Source organism: Neovison vison, chromosome 12 (genome assembly GCF_020171115.1).
Source record: "Neovison vison isolate M4711 chromosome 12, ASM_NN_V1, whole genome shotgun sequence".
Classification (NCBI taxonomy): Eukaryota; Metazoa; Chordata; class Mammalia; order Carnivora; family Mustelidae; genus Neogale; species Neogale vison.
In genome coordinates this window covers 7,486,815-7,508,756 of record NC_058102.1, presented here as the reverse complement: position 1 = coordinate 7,508,756, position 21,942 = coordinate 7,486,815, and the positions used below count along the sequence as shown (strand labels likewise).

The window sequence follows — 21,942 nt, the reverse complement described above, 5'->3', positions numbered from 1 at the left end:
CAAAAAGCTTGTACCAAAAGTTTTTAGCCAGCTATATCTTTTGGGAAATGTTTCCTTTTTGTGTGCAGCCTATCACTAAGTTGTACTCAGAGCAAATGAAAATAGGATTTCAGAGTTTTTTCTTTGCCTCTGTTAAGCCAATAAAAAGGAAAATCTCCAAAAAAATAGGTCTGCACCAGACTGTTACTTAAAGTTTATTTTGAATATGATGGTGGATGGTAGAGTTCTAACAAATTAGGAACCTCTGCCTTATTTTTCTCCTGGCCAAACAATGGCTGTAATTATACAGATGGCATTCATTTATCTATCTTAAGCATAATCTGTCTCCTATTTTCAGCCATTAGCCTACAAATATAACTGGGGCTCTGAGACAGTCCTAACAGGACCAGGCAGTTCATGCTCTTCAATCAAACCAGCCTCATGGTGGTTCTTGCTGGACTTGTGTGCTACAGTTGCATTTCTAGCTTTGAAAAAGTCACTTAAACTTTTTGTTTTGTTTACAAAAAGTTAGGTGCACTTCTAATGCTTTGTTGTATCATTAGAATCCATAGTTTTTCACTGTTAATACCTAGGAAAAGTGAATCAAGTTGTTAAAAGCACTTACGTTTTTAAAAAAAAAGGGACAACTTGCATGAAACTTTCCTCATGCAGCAGTCTTGACATCTATGCCATTTTTGGTTTTTTTAACATCAGTGCGCAGTGTTGGTAATCTTTGTACCTAAGGAACGTGGAATCATGCGCCTGCGGGCACCACTGCCTGCCTTTGCCTTTTCAGCGGTCAGTTGGTGGCTGCAATCAGTATTTAAGCACTTGTGCATAGTTGTCGTTGAAAAAATATTTTTTTACGTGGCTTTATTGGGATCAGAAAAATTTTGTGGGTTTTTTTCAGTCGGGGTTGTTTTTAGGTGATTGCTTCCTGGTTTTGTATCCATAGTGGATTTTTATTTGTTACTTATTTTGTTGTTGGAAATGGGGAGAACCGTGTGATTGTTTCAGTAATAGAGCAGCAGTTCTCCTCCTCCAGTACACTTATCCTTCCTCCTTTTGATTATTTTCATCAAGTAGCATTAATTACTAAAATGAAAGAATGTAGGTCTGTGTAAGTGAAACTTTTTTGTTTTATTTGCTGTAATCATTTGCTACTTGTGATCCCATTTGAGATATTTAATGCTAATCTGTGCTTTGCCTTGGCTTTCTGCTTTGTGTTGTCTTGTCTTGCTTTTATGTTTTTTGTTGTCCTGCAATCCCTCATTTCTTCGTTTGTTTTGTGTTTTTTTTTTCTCCCTCATGCTTGTCCGTTGTCTGCACTTGGCTTTGATTGCAAAAAAAACAAAAACCAAAAAAAAACAAAACCAAAACAAAACCAAAACAAAACCAAACTGTGGGGCCCATAAATCTGCATCATTGAATGTCCTTGTCGCCGTTGATGACCTGCTCTCTGCTCCCGTCCCCCTCCTTGGCCTGCTGTGATTGGTGGCTTCGTTGCTTGGCTTGGGCTGTGTTGTGTGAACGGAACAGTTCACCCCAGTATGGCCTTCTTGCCGACAGGTATCATTTCTGTGAGAAGTGTTTCAATGAAATCCAAGGGGAGAGCGTTTCTTTGGGGGATGACCCTTCCCAGCCTCAAACGTAAGTAACTGCATTGTTTTGGAAAGTGCTGTCTTGGTTAGTTGTCAAGTGATTATCCTTAAGCTTCTAGTGGTCTTGGGTTACACTGCCAGTATAGTAGCTGTTTGCCACAGTTGGCTATTTAAATACAAATTAATTAAAGGAAATAAAAGTTCACATTTCAGATGTTCCGTAGACCTCTGTGGGTAGTGGCTGCCATGTTAGTCAGAAAAGATAGAAAACATTCCTGTCACAGCAGAAAGTTTTGTCAACACTGATCTAGGAATACATCAAACTGGATTGGATGGTCATTTTAGATACTTCTTCTATATGGAAACAGCTTCTCTCCTAAAAATTGAAAGGCTGTAGTGCAAGGGAACTTTGTTATTTAACTCTTTCAAATTGGAGGGGAATTGAACAGATAACTTCCTTATAGCCTTCTCGTGTTTGGTTATCATTACTGAAATCATTATAATCGTTGAGCAGCATTCATTTCACATTAGGGGTTTAAGCACTTTTAATTAGAGTAGCCCAGAAGAAAGAGAGGAGGTTGGGCTTTTGCAGTCTCACAGGCTCTTAGTGTGTGTAGCAAATGCCAGGACAAATTTGGAAACATAGCTTAAGTTAGCTAATAGCTCTTCTGATTGCTAAAATGTAGTGTTAGACATTGGGTTTCAGGTGTGTACTGTTTTAAGAAGAAAACTATTTGGTATACTTTTAATATTCGTCAGTTCCTTCTTTATGGTTTAACTTGTAATAAACAGAAGCAGTTCAGAACATTCCAAAAAGTGTGGGATTGTTACACTACTAGTGAAAAATAGGGCTTCTGAGGGAAAACTGGTTAATTTTTCCGAATTAAGTCTTGAAGTTGCACTTTTCCTTCAGTCACCGTTAGACTGCCAATATAGTAGAGTCGGGTGCTAGTCTGGGGGAGCAGATGCTGGGTCCCCTTGAACCTTAAGGAGATTTTCTGACCCTTGGCTAAATAAATCAGGCTGACTAGCTCTAAGTTCCCCTGATGGCAGGAAAGGAAGGCAGCCTTACCATTGGTACAGTTGAGTGGCTTCCCACAAGATCTAAACCTTAGGACCATGAATTTCTTAGACTGAAGTGTATGGAAGTCCCCTTCCAATTCTAGAGGTCTGTAGTGGGCCTGAGAGTCTGAGTTACTGACAGGCTCCTAAGTCCTTAAACACTTTGAAAAGAAAGGACTTTCACCCTTTAGATCTAGACCATATGTAGTAGGAAGGAGTTTAAGTGTAGAGAGAGGTCCTCTTTTCTGTGAGGAGGAGTCGCTGTAGTCAGCGTTGGGCACCCTGAAGTTGATTCTAGGTAGAGAAGGTTAAGACGTTAGCGTCTGTATTTATGAGGCTATGAGCAGTGTGTTGTGCTAGATTTGAGAATGGGAGGCCATGTCAAAGTTTGAAACAGGTAACAATTAGTAACCTGAAATATGTTTTAATATTGAGATTTTTTGTTGTTAATATAAAATGTTGACTAGACTGTCCTAAGAAATGAATATTAACTTTAAAAAAGAATTTAGCTCCTTCCATATACACCATCTTCATAGCTCAGTCTAGGAGCTGTCTGTTATTAAAAGCTATAAATGCTGGGGGCACCTGGCTGTCTCAGTCAGGGGAACATGGGACTCTTGACCCTCAGGGTGGTGAGTTCAGGCCCCATGTTGGGTGTAGAGATTACTCAAAAACTAGATCTTTTAAAAAGAAGAATGGTATAAATACCTAATGATTACTAAGAGTAGTAAACAAGGTTTTTTAAAAAGAACAACAAAGTCCTATATTTCCAGTTGTTAAGTTGCTGGGTTGTTCATTTCCTCTCAGGGGAAATAGATTTATTATAAAGTCCCCAAAACATGGGCATTCCTTTATATAAATGTACATTTTGTGAGAGCCTAGAATGTGCCTATTCAGTGTATCCTCAGTATCTTAGAAGATTTAAATAATCCACTTTTGTAAGATTTGTTCCTTTGGTTAGAATAGTAGTCAGATTGCTCATTTTTATTGCTTTTTCTCATTGTGTCCCTCTTTTCTCCTTAGTACAATAAATAAAGAACAATTTTCCAAGAGAAAAAATGACACACTGGATCCTGAACTGTAAGTGGTGCCTTGCATAGTCCGTTTACTTTGATATTCCCTCTTCCTTGCATTCTCTCTGTTTGCATAGCCAGTGTGGTGTGAGGATAAATCTGTACAACATACGTCCAACACGCGTGCTGGAAATTTGGAAGCGTTACAGTTAATATCATTTACATTTCACTAAATCCCCTGAATAGTTTGGGCCCAAGTGAAGCTCCCTCCTACCTCTGCTGAGTGTCATGTGTTCCTTCCCTGTGCATTTTCAGGCGTCTTCATACTCCCCTACTTTGTAGTGAGGCCACCCAGAAAGTACCAAACAGTCGTAGTACTCTGGACACTCCTAGAATGGGTAGAATAGCGTCAGACTTCTTCCTTTTTTAAAAAAAATAGATTTTATTTATCAGAGAGTGAGCGCACAAGCAGTGGGAGTGGCAGACTGAGGTGGTAGAGGCTCCCGGCTGAGCAAGGAGCCTGATGTGGGACTTGATCCCAGGAGGTCCTGGGTTCATGATCTCAGCTACCCAGCCATCTTCAGTGGCTTTAAGCGGTAGTGATCTTTCACTTTTTACTGCCTACCAACAGTCATATTTTAAATTGTCACATTCAGGGGCACCTGGCCGGCTCGGTAGGTAGAGCATGTGACTCAGGGTTTTAAGTTCAAGCCCCATTGTTGGGTGTAGAAATTACTTAAAAATAAAATTTTTGGTGTGCTGGGTGTCACACTTGGTTAAGTATCTGACTCTTGGGTTCCGCATAGGTCATCATCTTGGGGTCATGCAGTTGGGTTCCACACTCAGCAGGGAGTCTGCTTACATTCTGTATGGTGCTAACCCCCCTAACCCCTAACCTCCTCCCTGCCACCGTGTGCTCCCTCCCTCTCAGATAAAATTGTCACACACTGACTTAATTACTTTTGAATTTTGCTCTGCCTGTAACACTAAAGAGCTTTTTTAAAAAAGATCCATTCTTTGAATGTAATCTTGGCTATCTTAAATTGTCGGGAATAAAGGAAAGTGTTGGACAGTTTTGATTTAGTTGAAGTTCTGGTTTAATCTCAAATTCTTTGGCTTTTCTTTACAGGTTTGTTGAATGTACAGAGTGTGGAAGAAAGATGCATCAGATCTGTGTCCTTCATCATGAAATCATCTGGCCATCTGGGTGAGACATTAGTACTTTTTCTAGAGTTTTTCTTTGTGAACTTTAGCAAGTTTTTATCATTGCAATGATTGTATCATATTTTCAAAGTTACTGTGTGTGATAGTTAAAATTCACTTTTAGGAGCACCTGGATAGCTTACTCTGTTAAAGCATCTGTTGTCAGCTTAGGTCATGATCCTGGGGTCCTGGGATAGACCCCCATGTCAGGCCCCCTGCTGTTCTTTGGGGTTCTGCTCCTTCTCCCTCTGCTGCTCCCCTTGCTTGTACGCCTTGCATTCTCTCTCTTTATCTTTCAAATAAATAAATAAAATCTTTTAAAAATTCTGAAGTTCACTTTAAAACATTAAGCTAGAATCCAAAAATATAGGTCTTTATTCTAATTTGCATGCCTTGTTTTAATCCATATACAAATAGTCTGGTTTTTAAAATTCTTTTGTAATCATTACATATCAAAACTATGTATTTTGGGGGGGCCTGGGTGGCTCAGTGGGTTAAAGCCTCTGCCTTCGGCTCGGGTCATGATCCCAGGGTCCTGGGATCAAGCCCCGCATCGGGCTCTCTGCTCGGTAGGGAGCCTGCTTCCTTTCCTCTCTCTCTCTGCCTGCCTCTGCCTACCTGTGATCTCTGTTTGTCAGATAAATAAATAAAATTTTGGGGGGAAAAAAAAACAATAAGTATTTTTGTAAGATTTATCAGAAGAGTTAAGAAACCTCAGCACCTGGAAACTAACAAAGAGTCATTAGAAGGAATTAAATTTGCCAGATTTTGAGTGCTGCTTATACTGGCTACAGTAGGAAAATTTTAAGATACAGAGGGTGTCCATGGGGCAGCTCTGTTCTTACCTCTGAGGAAATGTCATGCTGTGAATGGTTTACTAAATGGTGAAATGGGTTAGGATTAGATGTTTGGGGGGGGTTGGGCAGTAAGTTATATGGCTATTGTCCAGTGAAAGAGTTTCATAGAAATGACTACAAACAGATTTCTTTTTTTTTTTTTTGAGATTTTATTTATTTATTTGATAGAGAGAAATCACAAGTAGATGGAGAGGCAGGCAGAGAGAGAGAGAGAGGGAAGCAGGCTCCCTGCTGAGCAGAGAGCCCGATGCGAGACTCGATCCCAGGACCCTGAGATCATGACCTGAGCCAAAGGCAGCGGCTTAACCCACTGAGCCACCCAGGCGCCCCTACAAACAGATTTCTATAAACAAGCTGTTTTTGGGTCCCAAGTTCTGTTTCTGAATATTTTCCATGTATTTACTTAAGAACTCACATTATCGGGGCGCCTGGGTGGCTCAGTGGGGTGGGCCGCTGCCTTCGGCTCAGGTCATGATCTCAGCGTCCTGGGATCGAGTCCCACATCGGGCTCTCTGCTCAGCCTGGAGCCTGCTTCCTCCTCTCTCTCTCTCTGTCTGCCTCTCTGCCTACTTGTGATCTCTGTCAAATAAATAAATAAAATATTTAAAAAAAAAAAAAAAAAGAAGAACTCACATTATCAACAACTTTGACAACAGTAAATGGATTTTTGTCCATTGTGACACTTGTCTACTACTGTGGGTCTCTGTTCACTCTCCAGGATGGAGTTGGTACCAGCTCAGTTCAAGGTTGGGGGTGTCTATACATGATCTCAGGGTGCCCGGCTGAAGAATTGGAAGAGCAAGTGACTCTTGATCTCACTCAGGGTCATGAGTTTGAAGCACACCACCACCACCACCCCTGTTGTGGGTAGAGATTACTTAAATGAATAAATAAATACAAAGTTAAAAAAAGATGGGATCTCTGCACTGTCCTGTGCTCTTTAATTGTTGATGCTGGTTTAGGGATCACAGGAAAGAAGTGGCTAATTAACACATTTCTAGAAAATAACATGCAGGGGGAAAATCAGTCATTTGATGTATGTATGGCTTATGTTCAGATATGCCTTTTTAGTGCTCTCAATTTAGAGAGCTGGGTAAGAATAGTTAAAAGGCTTACAGTGATTCTTGCAACTTAAGATCAGTCAGTTGGTTAAGGAACACTTTTTTTTATTCTCATTTTTTCCTTAATGCTTTCTAAATGCTCTTTGTATATTGCTTACTTTGTCATTATTATATATTTAGAAATATTTATCCCAGTTTGTGTTTTGAATTTTAACTTTATATATATACACACACGTATATATGTATATATGTATATGGTAGACTTTGTTACTAGTCTATGTTAACTTGAAATTTTTCTCTAAGCTGTGTAAGCAGAGTCTTGGTTTACATTTTAGATTTGTCTGTGATGGCTGCTTAAAGAAATCTGCACGAACCAGGAAAGAAAATAAGTTTTCTGCTAAAAGTAAGTTTAATCTTAGAAGTAAATCCTGGCAATACTTTCCTGAAACATAGTTAAAATAAACTATTCCAAGGGGCCCGCAGCTGGTTCAGTCTGAAGAGCATGTGACTTTTGATCTCTGGGTGGTGAGTTCAGGCCCCACGTTGGGTATAGAGAATAACGTAAAGGATCAGGATTTGAAATGTGCAAGGTGTGTGTGTGGATTTTTTTCCCTAAATTTCTTCATTTTGGGGGCCACATATAGAAATACTGTCCAAAATTGCCATCCCATGCGTGATTGCCTCGATTTGGTCCATACAATTAGGGTTTCTTGCAGACCTGTCTCGCTTCAGGGACAAGGGGGAGTGATAGCCAAAGATTGTTATCGTACAGTTGAGATTATCACATTATTTGGTATTTGGTTTAATGTTATAGATGCCTTTGCACTCTTTACTGACCTACAGAATGCTTTTTTTCCCCCTATAGTTTCTCATAATACCCAACCAGTGCCATTTTTAAATATGACTGCAATTGAGGCAAAGTGCATGTAGGTGTTCTATTTTTTTAACGTCTGAAATTGGAAAATTTTCCAAAAAGTTGGGTGGAGGGGTGCCTAGGTGGCTCAGTTGGATAAGCGGCTGCCTTTGGCTCAGGTCATGATCCCAGGGTTCTGGGATTGAGTCCTGCATAGGGCTCCCCACTCAGTGAGGAGTCTGCTTCTCCTTCCCTGCCCCCACACTCCTACGCCGTCTCTAGTAAATAAAGTAAATATTTTTTTAAAAAGAAGGTGGGTAGAAGACACATTAAATTGACTACCTTGTCTTTTTCGACGGCACATATACTAAAATTGGAATGATAGAGATTTGCATAGCCCCTATGCAAGGGTGCTACACAAGTTCATGAAGTATTCCAGGTTTTGGGTTTTTTTTGTTGTTGTTGTTTTGTTTTTTTTTGTTTGTTTTTTTTTTTTAATTAAAGATTGTTTTCAAATATGAACCACATTGCTTTACTTTAACAAAATCAGTTATCTTATTTGTGCAGAAAGGATATTTGATATTGAAGCTTAAGACTTTTAACAGTAATAAATTGGCACCTTTGTCACTCGGGGACTTCTCACTGCATTTCTAGGGTTGCCATCTACCAGGCTTGGCACCTTTCTGGAAAACCGTGTGAATGACTTTCTTAGGAGACAAAACCACCCTGAATCAGGAGAAGTCACTGTTCGGGTAGTTCATGCTTCTGACAAAACTGTGGAAGTGAAGCCAGGCATGAAAGCAAGGTATCCAGTAATTTCTCTTTTCCTCTTGTGCTTACTGTAGCTACTGTTGATGATTCTGATCTGAAAGAGATGTTTTTCTCTCCAATCTGCATTGTGTAGGTTTGTAGATAGTGGAGAGATGGCAGAATCCTTTCCATACCGAACCAAAGCCCTCTTTGCCTTTGAAGAGATAGACGGTGTTGACTTGTGCTTCTTTGGCATGCATGTTCAAGAGTATGGCTCTGACTGCCCTCCACCCAACCAGAGGTAGGACTTAACACAGCTGTCTTCCAGTTTGAGTGGGAGTTTGAAGCATCATGGGCAGGAAACTATTTGATGTCCTTGGCTTGGAAGTGGAAATGCAAATTTTCACTGCTCAGTACTGCTGTTCTGTGGTCATAGTAGTAAGGAAGGGGATAGGAACAGCAGCCTGAAATTGGAAGTGGGAAGCAGACTACTTTTCAGCAAATGGGCTTAAATCTAGATTGTGGTAAAGCACCTTGCCTGAGAGGTATGTGAAAGAATGTTAGGGTATGTTGAGAGTTTGTTTCCAGAACAAGAATGCTGCCAGAATACATTTGGATCCATAAATACTAACACAGTGTGCTTCGAGCACTACTGGGTACTGAGTCTGTAATAGAGCCATAGGCTCGCAAAACTCCCCCAAATGGTGCACAGTTTGGTCACTTATTTGTGACCATGTGATGTGCGTTATCAAGGAGGTGAGAAAAGCACAGGAGAGATAGTGTTTTTAGCCACATGAGTAAGAATTCCTTATGTGACTTGACTTGGTTTCTTTCTCCCCACTTGATGCAGGAGAGTTTACATATCATACCTCGACAGTGTTCATTTCTTCCGTCCTAAGTGCTTGAGGACCGCAGTCTATCATGAAATTCTAATTGGATATTTAGAATACGTCAAAAAATTAGGGTAAGCATACTGATAAGTGCTGTCTTTAAAAACAACTTAAACTAATGACCACTATGACATAGGTTGAAGCATGGGTGACTTCCTGCTCCCTTTTCTCAGTGTTGTCATTTGGACAGAAATGGCTGTTGTGACCCTAGTCGGACTCATTCCAGATGAGTTCTGTTTCATTCAGTTAAGCTGTTAGGTACAGTTTGATTGGACGGTTGTTACTCATTTAGGGCCAGAATCCAAAACTAAGATCTGGAGGTACACAAATGAGTCTGATTCCTTACGTTCAAAGAAAACATGTGCTTGAAAATATTCCCACTTCCCCTGGCATGTTCTTCCCTTAACATTTTGCATTCTCTTGAGCTCTTATCGGAGTGGACCGCATAGCTTTGGTTTGGTCTTATTGGAGGGCTGCCTCCAGTAAGAACTACACATTGTGAGACCCACTGTAAGTGCTATGGGTGAGGCCTGGTTCTGGCCTGATGCTGGCTTGTACACTTAGTATTGCCTTAATATTATTTCTCTACTGACCCCACCCTACAGCATTTTTTCTGGAATGGACAGTAAACTTTTCTCTTGAACATTCCCTCTCCGTGTTGTTAGATACACGACAGGGCATATTTGGGCTTGTCCGCCAAGTGAGGGAGATGACTATATCTTCCACTGCCATCCTCCTGACCAGAAGATACCCAAGCCCAAGCGACTGCAGGAGTGGTACAAAAAGATGCTTGACAAGGCCGTGTCTGAGCGAATCGTCCATGACTATAAGGTCAGGAGGACTTGGGGGGCAAAGGACTCATCTGTTGCTCTGTAGTCTGCCATTTGACCATCTTAACAGAAATCTTCTGTTTGTTCTTCCTTTTTCAAAGGAAGAAAAACTCAGTTTTAAAAGAGTCAGATCTACAAATCTCTGTTTTAAAGACGTGATGAAAAACGTATTCTTAATAGCCATTCATGATTAGAGGGCGTCTCATGATAAGAACTTGAACAGATAAGTTTCTTATCTGTTTTTACTCCTGGGGAGAAAGGCAAGAACTGGATGCTCTCCCAGGCAGCAGAGCAGAGCAGCCTTTAGCCGGGCAGTTTCCAGTATTTGTAGTTTGGGTTGTTTTGAACATATTTCTGAGTTGGGGGATGGGGGATGGGCGCAAGGCAGGCATGCCTCACATTGCTCTGCGCGCGGTTATCAGCTGTAGTGAAGGCTGCGGTGTGATTGATCGTGCCTCCCCCGTGCCACTGGTCCTAGCGGGAAGATGTCCCTCCAGTATAAAGGCAGGTAACCTCCCTGTTCTCACAGGCAGAGGAAAGATAGACCCAGAACTACTGACTTCAGACCTTGAGTTTTCACTGTTTAGGTTTAAATGTTTCCCTGGGCCCTCAATAAAATCTCTGCAGCGTTTCTTTCAGAAGATGTTGTAGTCCTTTGTGTTTCTTGTGTCCACTAGCCATGACTGCTTCTGAATGATAAATGCGTCTTTTAAAAAAAAGAAAGAAAAACAAATATCTATTTGTACCGGGGTGTTTTCACAGGATATTTTTAAACAAGCTACTGAGGATCGATTAACAAGTGCAAAGGAGTTGCCTTACTTTGAGGGTGATTTCTGGCCCAACGTTCTGGAAGAGAGCATTAAGGAACTGGAACAGGAGGAGGAAGAGCGAAAGCGAGAGGAAAACACCAGCAATGAGAGCACAGATGTAAGGGCTTTACATTTTCCTTTCCAGCTTCTGCCTTGATTCGAGGGTCTGACCCACGAGCAGCCTTCAACTTTTGACCCGATCTTAGAACTCTCAGGTGTGAAAGTTCTTTAAATTGGTCAGGAAAGAATTGGCTTAGATAAGTTATTAATGTTCTGTTCCAGTGGTTTTCCAGCCTTTCTATTATCAGACCCGTGGATTTCTGGCAGTGAAAAACAGAAGGAGTGAAACCTTGAAAAACTGATAGAAAATTAACTGTTCAGAGCAGGGGGCTGGCCAGAGTGCTTTCTGTAAAGATCCAGGTTGAATATTTCAGGCTCCCCTGCCCCTAGCACTACATTCTCTATGTATAGAGCATTCTGAGCCGTATGAAAACAGGCCTGGGCCAGAGTTTGCCAGCCCCCCGGTCACAATCTGGCTTTGTGTAGGGGTCATCTGAGGAGCTTTTCCTGGTCAGTTACTTCCCCATAGCTTAGCTACCATGGTTTCTGTTGAGTCTGACCTAACGATAGTCACTTTTAAGTAGTAGCCTGATAAACTCACAGCGTTGTAGCTTGAATTCATTGACTGGCTCTTCTCAAGTTGTTTTTTTACAGTAGGCCCATAAAATTCTAGAATGTTCAGTAGCCCACCCTTCCACTCCTTACTCCCTGTTCTCAAATCTGATATAGGATGGATCGATCTGAGTGGTGTCCAAACTGTGGGGCTCGTCTAAGCAAATAGCTAAGGCTACCATGGTCTTACTGAAGGGTCTTAGCGTAGGGAGTCTTCACTGGAAGAAAATTAGCGCACAGACGTTAGTGAACATTAGCTTGCTGTAAAAGCTTAAAAAAGAGGGTCTGTGTGGAAAGCACTGGTAGAATTAGAATCTCTAGTTTCAAAGAAAAGAACCCATGACCATCAGATCACTTCTTAACAAGAGTGTTAACATTTTCTTGTCCCCTCTGCTGACCTGCAGGTGACAAAGGGAGACAGCAAAAATGCTAAAAAGAAAAATAATAAGAAAACCAGCAAAAACAAGAGCAGCCTGAGTAGGGGCAACAAGAAGAAGCCGGGCATGCCCAATGTATCCAACGACCTCTCGCAGAAGCTGTATGCCACAATGGAGAAACACAAAGAGGTAAGATGTAGCCACTGTGGGGACGAAGCAGGGAAAGAGGTCTGAAACACTGCCCCCCGTGGCTAGCATTTAAGATGTGAGCACAGGGGGCGCCTGGGTGGCTCATTGGGTTAAACCGCTGCCTTTGGCTCAGGTCATGATCTCAGGGTCCTGGGATCGAGTCCCGCATCGGGCTCTCTGCTCAGCAGGGAGCCTGCTTCCCTCTCTCTCTCTGCGTGATTTTTCTCTGTCAAATAAATGAATAAAATCTTTTAAAAAAAAAAAAAAAAAGATGTGAGCATGGGACCATTTGAAATTCAGAAGGAAGAAATCATCCGAGGGGTAAGAAGAAAGAAAAGAGGATAGGTAGAGTGGGAGCTAAGAATAGGAAGGGATAAGGTTTCCTTGATTATTTCAGTGCTGTCATATTGTGTCTCTGGCATTAAAAGCATAAGCATAGTTTGTCCAACCCAGTTTGTAATCCTCAGGGTTTCTGAGTTCTGGTGGGTGCCTCATTTTGATGGTATCAGCAATAATTATTAGCTATTTTGAGCAGTATTTCGTGTCATGAGATTCTGGCCTGACAAAGTGGTTGGGAAAGGTCCCTAGAGTGTATGATGATAGGCTTGACTTAAATTTTGCATCTAGTCTTCTGACTTTGTTTAGCCTGAAGCTGTTAGTAGTGGCTATCTATTGGGAATTAAAATCTAAGGTTGTCAGTTTAGCTTAAATTTGGGTATTGTCGTAGCTGGAGGGTAACATACACTGGAAATAATCAAGAGGATTGACACTGCAGGGTTGGTCGTTGTAAAGATTTCATAGGGAGTCACCAGGTGGTTTTATTTCTTTGCCTCTATTTTGAGTGACTCGTTAAAGGGATTCCCCACTGGTTAGACCCAGTGCTTTCCTGTGCATCACATTTCAAAATGCTCTTCCTTGCCTTATGAGCCTTTCTTTGAGCCATAATGTTAAACGCAATATTGTGAGGTCAGACAAACATCACAGTCCTCCCCTGATGCTTTTCACGGTTGGCATCTGTTCAAGAGGTGTCTCTACTCAGTGTGGTCTTCTTGCCCTGTGTTCTTTTTCTAGAAAGGTCTTAATCTCGTTTTACACAAATATTGCTGCCCAAGTACAAGTGTCACTGCCAGTTTATACAGAGTTTCGTCTCTGAGAAACTGGCGGGATGTCGTGGGCAGTGCAGCAGGTGCTCACAGGTTCCTCATCTCTTGAAGGAACCTTTGCGTTTTTCAGCTTAGTAAGAGTTTATAGTTCCATACAGCTAACGCGAAGTCCATGTGCAATGCCGGCTTCCTGTTGCAGCCTTGACACTAACGGTTATGGGAGTTAAGAGTGTTTGTGTCTTTTCAAACTTCGATGAACAAGAATTTTCTTGTTTCTGCAGCTTTTTTCTTTCTCACCCCCCCAAATTTCAGACTTACAGAAAGTTGCAGAGTGGATCCCCTGCTATGCCCCTCACTTAGATTCACCGGTTGTTAACATTTGGCTACATCTTCTTTATCTGCAGTTCAGCCAGCAAGCACCTTCTAAGAAAAAAAGACCTCCTCTCCTTAACCACACTGGGGCTTCACACTCGGGAAGTTGCCCCCGGCGCCACTCTCTAATGTCTGATTGTTAGGCTCCAGTCAAGGATTGTGTGTCCGGTTGAGTTACCATTCTCAGTCCCTGGCTCTCTTGTCATTGGTAACATGGGCGTTTTATTGAAGGTCAAGTTGCAAAGTCGTTTTTGTAGAATGTCCCTCAGTTTGCATTTGTCTGACTTGTTTCCTTGTGATTAGATTCAGAGTCGGCCATGGATTGGATCTTAGAGTGGTCCCTTTTGATATTTGGAAGGGATTATTAAATAAGAGAATAAGGTGTCAATCTTAGGCCCTCTGTCGTCCTCCTCAGTGGAGAGACCAGAGGTTTCGAGCAGCCTTGCAAGCCTCCCTCCTGACTCACCTGTTTGCTGCCATTGACCCAGCGCTGCGCTTACCCCGGAGTCAGACTGCGATGGTCTCTTTCGTAGGTCTTCTTTGTGATCCGTCTCATCGCTGGCCCTGCCGCCAACTCCCTGCCTCCCATTGTCGATCCTGACCCCCTCATCCCGTGCGATCTGATGGACGGGCGGGACGCCTTCCTTACCCTCGCGAGGGACAAGCACCTGGAGTTCTCTTCACTCCGAAGAGCCCAGTGGTCCACCATGTGCATGCTGGTGGAGCTGCACACCCAGAGCCAGGACCGCTTCGTCTACACCTGCAATGAGTGCAAACACCACGTGGAGACGCGCTGGCACTGCACCGTCTGCGAGGTAGGCCCCGGGGGCGGGGGGAAGGGGGGAGGCCTGGGTCCCCGAGACGCAGCAGAACAGACGTTACTACACAGGCCTGTGCTCGGTGCCGGTGGTGAGTCCGAGAGCAGATCGGGAGGGGCTTGGCCTTGGAGTGGTTCTCTCCAAGGCAGCTTTGGGGCCCTAGCAGAATACAGAAAATGTATCTGAATGGCTTCCGTCTGGGAGAGTTGACTGCACCCATTTTCCCCCCAGGATTATGATTTGTGTATCACCTGCTATAACACTAAAAACCATGACCACAAAATGGAGAAACTAGGTCTCGGCTTAGATGACGAGAGCAACAGCCAGCAGGCTGCGGCCACCCAGAGCCCGGGAGACTCTCGCCGCCTGAGCATCCAGCGCTGCATCCAGTCCCTGGTGCACGCCTGCCAGTGCCGCAACGCCAACTGCTCGCTGCCGTCCTGCCAGAAGATGAAGCGCGTGGTGCAGCACACCAAGGGCTGCAAGCGGAAGACCAACGGGGGCTGCCCCATCTGCAAGCAGCTCATCGCCCTCTGCTGCTACCACGCCAAGCACTGCCAGGAGAACAAGTGCCCGGTGCCCTTCTGCCTCAACATCAAGCAGAAGCTCCGGCAGCAGCAGCTGCAGCACCGGCTCCAGCAGGCGCAGATGCTCCGCCGGAGGATGGCCAGCATGCAGCGGACCGGTGTGGTGGGGCAGCAGCAGGGCCTGCCCTCCCCGACTCCCGCCACCCCCACCACGCCCACGGGCCAGCAGCCGGCCACGCCGCAGACGCCGCAGCCCCAGCCCCCCTCGCAGCCCCAGCCTACCCCACCCAACAGCATGCCGCCCTACCTGCCCCGGACTCAGCCTGCTGGCCCTGTGTCCCAGGGTAAGGCGGCGGGCCAGGTGACCCCTCCCACCCCCCCTCAGACTGCTCAGCCACCCCTCCCGGGGCCCCCGCCCGCCGCAGTGGAAATGGCCATGCAGATTCAGAGGGCGGCCGAGACGCAGCGCCAGATGGCCCACGTGCAAATTTTTCAAAGGCCAATCCAGCACCAGATGCCCCAGATGACTCCAATGGCCCCCATGGGTATGAACCCACCCCCGATGACCAGAGGTCCCAGCGGGCATCTGGAGGCAGGGATGGGGCCCGCAGGGATGCAGCAGCAGCCGCAGTGGGTGCAGGGAGGATTGCCTCAGCCCCAGCAGCTACAGCCTGGGATGCCGCGGCCACCAGCCATGATGTCGGTGGCCCAGCATGGCCAGCCCTTGAATATCGCTCCCCAGCCAGGACTGGGCCAGGTCGGTGTGAGCCCTCTCAAACCAGGCACTGTGTCTCAACAAGCCTTACAAAACCTTTTGCGGACTCTCAGGTCTCCCAGCTCTCCCCTCCAGCAGCAACAGGTGCTTAGTATCCTTCACGCCAACCCCCAGCTGTTGGCTGCGTTCATCAAGCAGCGGGCCGCCAAGTACGCCAGCTCGAATCCGCAGCCCCTCCCTGGGCAGCCTGGCATGGCACAGGGCCAGCCGGGGCTGCAGCCGCCTACCCTGCCAGGCCAGCAGGGGGCGCATTCTAACCCGGCCGTGCCGAACATGAACCCCATGCAAGCGGGCGTCCAGCGGGCGGGCCTGCCCCAGCAGCAGCCGCAGCCGCAGCTCCAGCCGCCCATGGGCGGGATGAGCCCCCAGGCGCAGCAGATGAACATGAACCACGGCACCATGCCCTCGCAGTTCCGAGACATCTTGAGGCGGCAGCAGATGATGCAGCAGCAGCAGCAGCAGGGAGCAGGGCCCGGACTCGGCCCCGGGATGGCCAACCACAACCAGTTCCAGCAACCCCAAGGAGTCGGCTATCCCCCGCCGCCGCCGCCCCCCCAGCAGCAGCCGCCGCCGCGGATGCAGCACCACATGCAGCAGATGCAGCAAGGGAGCATGGGGCAGATGGGCCAGCTGCCGCAGGCCTTGGGGGCAGAGGCCGGAGCCAGCCTGCAGGCGTATCAGCAACGACTCCTCCAGCAGCAGATGGGATCCCCTGCCCAGCCCAACCCCATGAGCCCCCAGCAGCATATGCTCCCAAGCCAGGCGCAGTCCCCACACCTCCAAGGCCAGCAGATCCCTTCTTCTCTCTCCAATCAAGTGCGTTCTCCCCAGCCTGTCCCTTCTCCGCGGCCACAGTCCCAGCCCCCCCACTCCAGCCCTTCCCCAAGGATGCAGCCTCAGCCTTCACCACACCACGTTTCCCCACAGACCAGTTCTCCACATCCTGGGCTGGTAGCTGCCCAGGCCAACCCCATGGAACAAGGGCATTTTGCCAGCCCGGACCAGAGTTCAATGCTCTCTCAGCTCGCTAGCAATCCAGGCATGGCAAACCTCCATGGTGCAAGCGCCACGGACCTGGGACTCAGCACCGATAACTCAGACTTGAATTCAAACCTCTCACAGAGTACACTAGACATACACTAGAGACACCTTGTAGTATTTTGGGAGCAAAAAAATTATTTTCTCTTAACAAGACTTTTTGTACTGAAAACAATTTTTTTGAATCTTTCTTAGCCTAAAAGACAATTTTCCGTGGAACACATAAGAACTGTGCAGTAGCTGTTTGTGGTTTAAAGCAAACATGCCAGATGAACCTGAGGGATGATAGAATACAAAGAATATATTTTTGTTATGGCTGGTTACCACCGGCCTTTTGTTTCCCTTGTGTGTGTGGTTCAAGTGTGCACTGGGAGGAGGCTGAGGTCTGTGAAGCCAACCACATGCTCCTGCCTTGCACCTCCGATAGGTTTTATTATTTTTTTTAAATTAATGAAAATATGTAATATTAATAGTTATTATTTACTGGTGCAGATGGTTGACATTTTTCCCTATTTTCCTCACTTTATGGAAGAGTTAGAACATTTCTAAAACCAGAGGACAAAAGGGGTTAATGTTACTTTAAAATTACATTCTATATATATATAAATATATATAAATATATATTAAAATACCAATTTTTTTTCTCTGGGTGCAAAGATGTTCATTCTTTTAAAAATGTAAAAAAAAAAAAAAAAAAAAAATTTCACCTTTCCTCCCCTCAAGTCAACTTTTGTGCTCCAGAAAATTTTCTATTCTGTAAGTCTGAGCGTAAAAACTTCAAGTATTAAAATAATTTGTACATGTAGAGAGAAAAATGACTTTTTCAAAATATACAGGGGCAGCTGCCAAAATTGATGTATTATATATTGTGGTTCTGTTTCTTGAAAGAATTTTTTTCGTTATTTTTACATCTAACAAAGGAAAAAATTAAAAAGAGGGTAAGAAACGATTCCAGTGGGATGATTTTAACATACAAAATGTCCCTGGGGTTTCTTCTTTGCTTGCTTTCTTCCTCCTTACCCTGCCCCTACCCCATACACACACACACACACACACACACACACACACACGCACACACACACGTTTTCTGTAAAACTTGAAAATAGAAAGCAAAAACCCTCAACTGTTGTAAATCATGCAATTAAAGTTGATTACTTATAAATATGAACTTTGGATCACTGTATAGACTGTTAAATTTGATTTCTTATTACCTATTGTTAAATAAACTGTGTGAGACAGACACCTGACCTTGTTTTACTTCTTGCCATCACATCTTTGCCTTAGAATGCATCCAGTTGCGTAAGTGCCTGATACGTGGGATTCAGAGGAAAAAGCAAAAGCACTAGCTTGGAGCCTTCCTAAACTATCACATAAAGTGAGTTCACAAATTTTGATAAATTTCTCCAAAGCTTAGGGGAAAACCCAAGGACCAGCAAAATGTCAGTTTCACCAATTTGACTTGGTATTAATTAGCCAATAACAGCTTTATATAGGACCTTCTTCCATGGCTCCCAGTGGATGGATGACCTCATGGTCTTCTGATCTCTCTCATCTTACAGAGATGAGAATGAGCACCTTAGAGGAATCCTGTATCTGCTCAAGTCAGAAGTAACTCCTTGAAACAGCGGCACTGGATGTTACAGCAACAGTATGTTCCTGTCCTGTTACACTTTGGTTTTGTTACCTGCCAACTAGAAGTCAGTGGGGGATGAGGTTGTAAGAAAGGAAAATGTGTGCTAATAAGACCTGGAAGCCTAAGAGATTACAGCAATGAATCTTAGTATATTGTGCTAGCTAGAATGAAGAATGAATGAAGAGGTTACTGGTCTCCCAACTGAGTACTACTAACAGCTTTGGCATCGTTGGACAGGCCTTGTCTTTGTCCTAGAGCATCACTGCTATGATAAATCTACTAAGGGCTAAAGAAAGATCTTCAAGTAGCTTAGTCCAACACCTATTTGTTCTATTTTACATTGTCTCAACAAAAATAACCAGTATCTTAAGGTGAGGTGAACTTGCACACTAAGCATTAATCAGAGACCATCCCAGAAAACGGGTCAAGTGCCTACCAGTCTCCGGTCAGTGTCCAGCAGATCCGCTTGGAGCACCTCCATCATGTGCCAGACCAAATGGCACGCAAGGACAGGATGCAGCCCTGCAAGAAGATGGAAGGTTGCTTAAGTGAGAGAAAGTGTCGGTGTATGTATAAGCAAGGAACAGATAGGAGTCAGGGAAACCTACTGATGGGGAATTGGGTAAGTTCTGGAAAGGACAGTATTTAAAATGGATCTTGAACGGCTGCCTGGCTGGTTCAGTCACGCAACTCAATCGCAGGGGTGTAAATTCAAGCCCTGCGTGTGGCATAGAATTTACTCAGTTAAAATGGATCTTGGGACGATGAATGGGAAAATGTGAGAAAGAGGAAGGGAACTGCACCAGGAGCGAAGAATCCGATCCTGTCGGGAAACTAGTTTCAGCTACTTGGCCGACACCAGATTACAGAAGAGGGTGAATGCCTGTTAAAAGACCCCTATTTTCTCCATGGTACTAGGGGCCCAGGATTGATCTGAACCCCCAAAAGGGAAAAATACTCAAGAATTCTAACCCCTTTCCAAGCCGTAAATATCCAACTTTCACACCTCTAGCCTCCTTAGCTTAAAAACATGTGGGCTGGGGGCGACTGGGTGGCTCAGTGGTTTAGGCCTCTGCCTTCCGGCTCAGGTCATGATCTCAGGGTCCTGGGATCGAGCCCCACATCGGGCTCTCTGCTCAGCGGGGAGCCTGCTTCCCCCCTCTCTCTCTGCCTGCCTCTCTGCCTACTTGTGATCTCTCTCTGTCTATCAAATAAATAAAAATCTTAAAAAAAAAAAAACGTGGGCTGAAGTGTTCAATCACATTTTCACTACAACGTTGAAGAGAGAAAAGTGGGGGCAGAAGTAAAGAAATGGGGTTGGGGGGGAAGCAGTTGTCATCTAGGTCAAAGGCTGTGATAGGGAGGGGGAAGGTAAGAATCCAGAGGCAGGAATACAAGAAGCTGATTTCAATATTCCTGTGTATTTGAAAATTATCACCATGAAAAGTTGGTTAGAGCTGAAAGGAACCACAACTCTCCAGTTGAGCTATTTATAACACATCGGTCTAGGAAATGGACACGGGGAGGTGAACAATGTTCGGAGTTCATTTACTTAGCTCACTGAAATCCTCAAAAACACCCCCAACTGATGAGTGAGAAGACTGCAGCTCCAGCAACAACTTGCTCCAAGTATAGCAGCCAGGAAATGGGTTACCAGAATGTCAAGGCCTAAGGGGATCCAAAGCCTTTCTTCTGCACACCCTTCATCTCCATTACCGCAGAGAAATCCCTAGTGATGGAAGCAAATTAACACGGAGGACACACGGGCCCTGCGCGAAGCCAATGCAACACACAGACTCAGAATTGAAAGGGGAGAAAGAAACCAAGGAATCTGAAAGGTAAGTTCCTCAGGCTTCTCCTTTTACAAACAAGGAACCTGGTCTCCAGACAGATGGTTTCCTGGAATGTCATGTTCATGATGAGGTCATGCTATTTCAAGAGCACATAAGGCCAGCATCAAAAAGAACAAAATGGTTAGGAATAGATTTAACAACAACAACCAAAAAAAAGCGTAAGATGTATACACTGAAAACTAAAAACACTGAAAGAAATTGAAGACCTAAATAAATGAAAAGACATTGTTCATGGATCAGAAGCCTGGGAAGTCCTCAGTAATTTGTTAGGGAAGAGGTACTCCAAATCCATCTGGAGATTCTATGTAACCCCTTCCAAAATACCTGCTGGCTTTTTGCCTTTTTTTTTTTTTTTTTTTTTTCAGAAATTGAGATGCCAATCCTAAAATGTATATGGAAATGCAAAGGAGCCAAATAGCCAAAACAATCTTTGAAAAAGTGTAAATTTGGAGGACTCATACTTCCAAATTTCAAACTTAAACTTCAAATCTACACTAATCAAGATGAGCAGTAGCATAAGGACAGACATTTAGATCAATGGAACCGAGTCCAGAAATAAAACCATATACTTATGGTCAAGTGATTTTTTTATAAGGATGCCAAGAGAAATCAATGCAGAAGGAAGAGTCTTTACAACAAATGGTGCAGGGACAACTGGATAGCCACAGAACAAAGAAAGAAGTTGGACCTCTACCTCACACCAAATACAAAAATTAACTCAAAATAGATCATCAGACCAAACTGTAAGAGCTAAAACTACAAAAGTCCTAGAAGAAAACAGGTCGAGGTCTTCGTGACCACAGTAATCCATGACTACACAGAACATCTAAAGCACAAGCAACCGGGATAAAAATTGGACTCAAACAGAATTTCAAACTCTTGTCCATCCAAGGATATCAGGAAAGTGAAAAGACACCCCACAGAATGGCATCATGTATTTGTGAATCATATCTGGTAAGAGTCTGTGTATCCAGGCTATATAGAAAATCTGACACTCAACATCAAAAAGACAAATAACCCACGGAAAAATTGGGCAACAGATTTGAAGAGTTGTTTTTCCCCAAAGAGGAGATGCAAATGACCCATAAGCACGTGGAAATGACACCACAAGAAAAACACAGATGTGGGGCGCCTGGGTGGCTCTGATGCTTAAGTGTCTGCCACAGGCTCGGGTCATGATCTCCAGATCCTGAGATCAAGCCCCACATCGGCTCCCGGCTCTGCAGGGAGTCTGCTTCTCCCTCTCTGCCCCTCCCCCTGCTTGTGCTCGCTCGCACGTGCGCGCTCTCTCTCTCTCTCTCAAATGAATAAAAAGATATCTACAAGAAGAAGAGAAAAAGGAGGAGGAGGAGAAGAAAAGTGTAGATCCATGGAAATGAAGACAGATACATGAATGCTTCAGCAAGGCTTGACTTTAAACTTGAGTTTTTCTCTTCTTCGTTCTTGAAGCCTCCTCCTCCCCTGAACTTGTTTTTCTGTAGATCCTTTGTCCCAGGAGCTCCCTTCTTATCAATGTGGACATCTCACTGATCTCAGTGTGTACTTAGTAACGAGACTCAGATGGCTGTTGCCAGAGCTGGTCAGGAGACCATCTTGAAGACACGATGAACGTGGCTGGCAGCACATACCAGATTCCTATCAAAACGGCCCCAATCCTGTATTTTCCTATAAAACCCT

At 44.4% G+C, this 21,942-nt stretch overlaps 1 protein-coding gene and 1 pseudogene across 1 annotated transcript in view; both read left to right on the top strand.

The window, feature by feature from the left end:
* The window catches only part of EP300 (E1A binding protein p300), an 82,016-nt gene extending 63,995 nt beyond the window's left edge, over positions 1-18,021 (top strand). The window contains exons 20-31 of the mRNA XM_044227352.1: positions 1,549-1,629; positions 3,666-3,722; positions 4,785-4,862; positions 7,112-7,179; positions 8,284-8,434; positions 8,534-8,680; positions 9,230-9,343; positions 9,935-10,100; positions 10,862-11,026; positions 11,985-12,146; positions 14,155-14,436; positions 14,671-18,021. Coding sequence (XP_044083287.1) covers positions 1,549-1,629; positions 3,666-3,722; positions 4,785-4,862; positions 7,112-7,179; positions 8,284-8,434; positions 8,534-8,680; positions 9,230-9,343; positions 9,935-10,100; positions 10,862-11,026; positions 11,985-12,146; positions 14,155-14,436; positions 14,671-16,884 — 3,685 coding nt within the window. The 3' untranslated portion in view covers positions 16,885-18,021. The remainder of the gene's footprint in view (positions 1-1,548; positions 1,630-3,665; positions 3,723-4,784; positions 4,863-7,111; positions 7,180-8,283; positions 8,435-8,533; positions 8,681-9,229; positions 9,344-9,934; positions 10,101-10,861; positions 11,027-11,984; positions 12,147-14,154; positions 14,437-14,670) is intronic.
* Positions 7,975-8,074, top strand: LOC122892823 (annotated as a pseudogene).
* Positions 18,022-21,942: the final 3,921 nt, after the last annotated feature.